The 6,586-nt window shown below is 53.7% G+C and overlaps 1 protein-coding gene across 1 annotated transcript; it reads left to right on the top strand.

Annotated features, from left to right (window-relative positions):
- The first annotated feature begins 673 nt into the window (after positions 1-673).
- LOC149350742 (uncharacterized) lies at positions 674-3,519 on the top strand. The gene has a single exon (XM_089576926.1). The coding sequence runs from the start codon at positions 1,065-1,067 to the stop codon at positions 2,253-2,255; it is 1,191 nt and encodes a 396-aa protein (XP_089433052.1). The 5' UTR covers positions 674-1,064; the 3' UTR covers positions 2,256-3,519.
- Positions 3,520-6,586: the final 3,067 nt, after the last annotated feature.

Raw genomic sequence — 6,586 nt, 5'->3', positions numbered from 1 at the left:
ATCACTTTTTACCCGGACCTACCCACATCTATGATGTAAAATAAACAAACTTCAAACAAACTTCAAACTTCAAGTGTAGCTTATTTTTTTTGTGTATTGATTTCTTTATTTTGGCCGTGTGCTTTGCCGATGGGTAGGAGGGCATTTAAGGAGAGGGGGATGTGGGAATCCTGGCTTTCCGCCGTGGCCTTTGCGCGGCTGTGCCGGCCTCCCGCGTTGTTTCTCCTCTTTCCCTTGCTCCCGCCTCAGGCGGTGGAGAGGCGGCTGGGTGACTAATCACTGTCATTTAGCCACAGCTGCGCCCCGGCTCCCCAAGGGCCTTTGCCATTGGCGCCTTTTGGCGGGAATTCGGGACCCGCTTTGGGCGGCCGCGCGCCGCGCGACCGTCCGAGCGGGGCCCAGGGAGAGATCCCTCCGAGACAGCGTAAGGTGCGTACGCTACTGTTTTGTCCGTGCCGGCTTTTGCCGTTCGGACCAGTGCTTACTCGAGCTCGCCCGCACGTGTCCTCTGACCTGCAGCGGCTCGAGCCTGTCCAGCGGGGTCCAGCGACCTCCGACAGGCGTACCTTGCGTTGTTTGCCCACTCTCTCTCGCAACCGGCCCAACGGTCGACACGAGAGAGAGATCACAGCACTGCCGCGGGGACGTTCTCCTGCAGCGGCGTGCTAGCGGCGCGCATTACTCGAGTCGCTTCGTGCGCGCAGCGGAGCCTTATTCCTCGCGCGCCCCGGGACGGGGTGACGATTGAGTGTGTGTGTATCTGCTGGAGGACGACGTGAATAAACGTCTCCTTTGTGAACTTGGAGGCCTATTTCTTTGCGGCGAATCGCTCTCCTCCCAGCGGAGGTTGAGTGCACTGCATCGGTGTCCCAGTGTGTGTGTGGTGACGGCTGATCGGGGCCCTTGGCTCGCGCGAAGCTCGAACCCACGGTGGTTGGTGGCCTGTGTCCACGTAGAAACCCACAACCCCCACCTGGGCCATCCGACTCTTCGAGGCAGCGGCGACATCAGCCATCCTCTACGCCCTCCCCCTAGTCACGCTCCGGAGCACCCGCCTTAATCGCATGGAACTCTCTCGCAGGAAATGGATCCGCCGTTTCCTGGGGGTTCTACCGCGATCGCAGGTCCCGGCCACGCTGGCAGAGGCGGGCGTCTTCCCGCTGGACCTCTTGCTCCTGCAGATGGGCCTGACCCACACGGACCGCGGCTCGCCCACGTTCGTGATGGCGGGGCCCTCCGTGCTCGCCTGCAGGGCAACGCCAACTCCAGGATGGGGAAGCTCCACGCTCTCTGCGTGGAGACACTTGGCCCTCCCCAGGGCCTCCCAGTTCTCCCCCCCCCTCCCAACCCGACCTCCTCTGCAGGTCACCCTGGGCCTTGACAGAGTGACCAAGCGTCACTCCCCTGCTGCAGCACTACGCCAGACCACTGCTGCCTTCCTGGAAGAGTGCAAAGGGACCACCCTCCTCTTCCCCGATGGCTCAGTCTTCTTGCCAGCCACAGGGCAAGCAGCGACTGCTCTGGCGGTGCCCCAACTGCAGCAGACCCGGTCCTGCAGACTCTCCTTCCCAGGCAGCTCCACGGCAGCTGAGCTGGCGGGTCTCCACCTGGCAGCAGACTTCATCGGGTCCACCACACCACCTGGCCCTGTCGCTGTCCTGTGTGACTCCCGGCCTGCCCTCCAGCTCCTGAGCAGGCCACACATCTCGCAGACATCGGCGAGTGTCCTGCGTGCCCACCTGCACGCACTGGAGGATGCAGGCTACCAGGTGTCCCTTCACTGGGTCCCTGGCCACACCGGCGTCCAGGGCAACGAGGACGCCGACTCCCTCGCCAAGGCTGCCCACAACGATGGGTCGCCAGTGACCACCAAAGTGGCCCCGCATGACTTTGACCGGCAGCTACTAAGGCGAGCGGTAAGGGCAAAGCACCCTGACAGGCGTATCTCTGCGTGCAGGCCCTTCCAACGGCTCCCAGACAAGATCCCCCGCAGGGAACGTGCCCTCCTGCTGCGACTTCGGATCGGATGCTCATGGACGCCGACACGCAAGTTCGTAGTTGGTATGGCCTCCTCCCCTGCCTGTCCATCGTGCGGGGATACAGACACCCTGGGTCACCTGTTGGGTGCATGTCCTACTTTTGCTCTGCCTCGTAGCCGTCTCTTTGCAGGCTACCGTGCCCTCGGCCTGCCAGCAGACACGGAGGACCAGCTGCTGTTCCCGGCCCGGAACCTCCTATGTGGAAAATTCCTCTGATGCGTTAAAACTACAGCGAAACTTGGATTCCATCCAGTCCTGGTGCTCAAAATGGCAAATGTCTTTGAATGCCACAAAATGCCAATTTGTCTCTTTCACTCGAAAGCGTTCCCCAGTACAAACAAATTACTCACTACATAATGTTCCCTTGCAAAAAGTACTTGAACACAAGTACCTTGGCGTTTATTTTTCATCTAACCTAACATGGACGAGGCAAGTTGAGTACACTACATCCAAAGCCTGCAGAATGCTTAATATCTTAAAAAGAAATTTCAATAAAGCACCGTCTAATGTCAAACAACTCCTGTATTTCACTTACATCCGACCAATTCTTGAATATGCCTGCCCTGTATGGGACCCCCAGTTTGCTTACTTATGTGATGTGCTCGAGCGCGTTCAAAATAATGCTGCGAGATTTGTGTCCAATAATTACAGCTTCTCAACTAGTGTCACGTCTCTTAAAAACCACCTTGGGTGGGGATCTTTAGCTAACCGTAGGAAACATTTGAGATTACAAATCATGCATCGCATCTATTTTGGAAAGCTGAGCATTGACAAAGACGGGTATCTGCTTCAACCTCATTTTTTTTTCTAGACGAGTTGATCATCAGTGGAAGATCCGAGAGATTAAGTGTCGCACAGATGTTTACAAAACCTCGTTCTTTCCACGGACGATCAATGAGTGGAACAGGCTACCAGCCGGCGTCACTGAGTGCTGCACGGAAGGTCAATTCCGCGCTTTTTTATCTGATGTGCGACGGGGCGCGCAGTTGTCTTGCGCGTGTCTTTTTAATTTCATTAGTGTTATTTTATTTGTGGAGCGTGGTTGTCTTCCTTCAGTGCATGTTTTTCCTCATCTATTAGTTGTGTGATTGTATTTCTGTTATTATGTGTACTTTCGGCCAAATGAGCAGAAGTTATTGTGTTTCCCCCCCTGCAATAATGCCCTTGGGCGCTGCAGGTATCTGTAATGAATAAATAAATAAATCCGCCTGCCGGCTCCTGCTGGCCTACCTCAAGGAGACCGGCCTTGACATCCTCCTCTAGCCCGAGGAGCCTGGACCTACAGCCCGAGGCCTGCGGCCTCCTGGACCTGCAGCCCCCGGACCTGGACCCTTCTAGACCTCCGGCTCCTCCCAGCCACATGATCTAGGGGTCTGCCATCCCCCCTGCCCGATGCTTGCACACTATCCCAGTGCAGCGAGGCTTCCCCTCCGCGAGCTGTTGTTGCGGCTCTCTGTAAATATTTATTGCATTATAAATGTTTTTCACCACCACCGGCGGAGCAGAAGAAAACCAGTCTCCCCCCGCGCGCGAGCGACAAAACACGCCATCCATGGCGCTGGTGTCGCTGCGACGCGAGCGCCCTCCCCTGTTAGTTAACCACAACTAAGGGGAGTGCGTTGCGGGGAACCTAACCACAGAGAACTAGTGCGTTGCGGGAAAGCGAACGCAGGGGACGAAGGCGTCTCCACAATCTATACCTTGAACCTCTTTGCCTCAGTGTTATTAACAGCGCAACTATCCGTGATGTTGTTCTGGCACAGTGTGAAAGTAAGATTTTAGCCTATTCTGATGATGGCATTACATTTGACTAAACAATTTTGTGAGGTATCAGGTGCGGCTCTTAATTTAGATAAATCCACAGGATTTTGGTTGGGTCACAGGGATGCGAGGCCAAATCATTGTGGCGGGATAAGCCGGGACTACGGCGCCCTTCAGTACCTAGGTATTCCTCTGCACCAAATTCGCAACAGTGAAGCCTACTGGGATTCACAGATAATGCCAAGGAGGCGACAAACCCAGGCTTGAATGGGTAGGGAACCATCAGTGTACGTTCGGGCTCAAGTATGCAACATTTTTTTATTTGTAAAACTTGCCTATGTGTTCTCTATTGTGCGAGGAAGAAAATGCAAGTGATGCACAGAATATTCGCTCTCTTCGTATGGCGCTCCCAATGGGATACTATGAGTCATGACAACCTATTTCTTTCCCTGGAATCTGGTGGAATAGTTTCGCGTTTTTTCTTTTTCTGATCGGCAAACCGCACTTTCTAGTAGCTGTGCTTATTAGGCGTCTCAGTGCTCATTTGCCTTTCCTATTCGCACCGACTGGACACACTCGTGAGGGGCCCTTATGGGGATTCCTCATGTTGCTGACACCTTCGATTTCCTCACTGTGAGTTTTTTCTTAGATTATATGTATAGTCTTTCCAGAAAGCTTGTTAGGCGAAGATTCATTTCATCTGTTGCAAAAACGTTCTTCTTTAAGCTGCACACATTGACGCTGCCTGTCAAGCCATGTCTTCATGCTAAGGAGATGTTTGTGCTATGGACGGTGAATTACCGCCTGTGCAATACGCCAGAGACCATTGACAATTGTTTTATCCTGTGCAGTGATGTTGGAATATGACCTTCAGGGGCACGTTACAGCGAAATCACACCGTAAAGTATCCGTTTTTTGCCTGTGGAGAAAAACTGTTTTGTGCCACGTGATCTATTTATGCTGATGGGACTATTTAGTCTCTGAAAAGCCGTATGATGGACCGCCACGCCGAATCACCGCGGTCATCGAAATCTTTGTTCCATGAGCAGTGCGCTTTGGTGCAGGGAGTATATGGTGCCCTGGAAGAGCCGCCTAGCTGGCTCCCCTATCTGGATGCATGTGTGTGCCTCCCAGACTTTTGATGTTCGGGAAGGTGGGGAGATGTTGGGGTATGGTGGGCTCGTATTACGCAGCCTGTTGCTTTGTGGCATGAGCATACTAAAATTTTTCTTTTCGGCAAAGTTTCCATGCAATAAAGAAAAAAAAAGCTCCTGCGTGGCCTAGCTGTAGCGCCTGGCTCTCCACTCAAGGTTTGGAGGTTCGATTCCCAACCAATCGCCCCCTTTTTTTTTTTCATCGCAGTTCGTTTGCTTTATATACTTACGTGTCCTATTGATGTTTAAGTCTTGCTGCAACCTGGCAATCTCCAGTTTTCTGATGTTTTAATCACTTTTCAGTTCAGCCGCTCCAAGGGCGGCGCAGCTACCTTTTTCGACCAATCCGAATTTTTCGCTCACGCCGCGACAACGACGTATTTTCTGCAGATCGGGAATTTTACACTGGTGCGTAAAAATGCGGCATATGCGTGTTCGCGCTTCACTTCGGCCCCACAGTACATGCAGCACTGTCAGCCCTTCGCTCGAACGCGCTTCTGACGCATTCAACATCTCAGCTATGATTACGCGCGTCTGTACCTCGCGTTATCTGTTGCAGTTCCGACGCAACACGTCTGCACCGTTTGACGAGGGTGCTTTTTGATTGTGCGCCTTTCACTCCCGTCCAGAATTCACCTTCCTGCAGACCGCATGTTCAGAAAAATGAGGACAGCAGACAAGCGAGCTGGCTCGTACGTCGACCTGCGGCGGTGGCTCAGTTCGGCTGCCGAGTCGGAGGACGCGACATCAAATCCTGGCCGCGGCGACTGCACTTCGATGGAGGCGAAATGCAAAAGACGCCCGTGTGCTGTGCGATGTCGGTAGACGTTAAAGAGCCCAAAAGATAGTCAACATTCATCCGAAGCCGTCCACTACTGCGCCTCTTTTTCTCTTCCCTTCTTTCAGTCGTTCCTTCATCACTTCCCTAGCGGCACGGTTGAGCAGTCCATCGTAGGGTATCGAGGCACCCTATAGTCCATCGAGAGTGAGACAGTTAGTGGGCCATTCCTCATAACCTCATAACACCGGCTCGCTGAAGTTGCACGCGGACTCCCGATGTGGAAAAAAGCGGGTTTGGGGCCCAGTGACGGTGGGCTCCCCGCTCCAAACACACACCCCCATTAGGCGTGCACAGGCCTCTCCATTAGAAGGGGGGGGGGGGGGGAGACAAATTGCAAAGAAATTTTCCGCCCCCTCCGCATGTCTATTAGGGGGCACTCCCCCCTCCACCTCCCTCTCCCCCTTGTTCATTAACCAATCATAAATATTTGTTTATAATGCAAGGAAAGACATAATTGCTGTAACTCAAGGTGGACGCCTGAACCATGCCTTGTGAGTAAGGGGGAAGGAGGGAAAGGGAAGAGTTTCCGGAGCGGTGGTCTCCGGATCAATTTCGACCAGCTGGGGTTCGTGAACGTGCACTGACGTCGTAAAGCACATTGACATTTTTTTTTTTTTTTTGCATTTGACCGAAAACCAAATACGTCCGCCGCGAACGGGGTACGACCCGGCGTCCTCGTCCTCATGCAGCCGTGCGCATAACCACTGAGCCGCCGCCATTGTGCGCAAAGGATGACCCCCTGCGAGCGTTGTCCCTCTACTGCGTGTACACTTACTGTCACTTCTCATTCG

Source organism: Amblyomma mixtum, chromosome 3 (genome assembly GCF_055824585.1).
Source record: "Amblyomma mixtum isolate Tamu chromosome 3, ASM5582458v1, whole genome shotgun sequence".
In the NCBI taxonomy this organism is placed as follows: Eukaryota; Metazoa; Arthropoda; class Arachnida; order Ixodida; family Ixodidae; genus Amblyomma; species Amblyomma mixtum.
The sequence above is the reverse complement of the archived record's forward strand: the minus strand, read 5'-3'. Positions and strand labels throughout refer to the sequence as shown.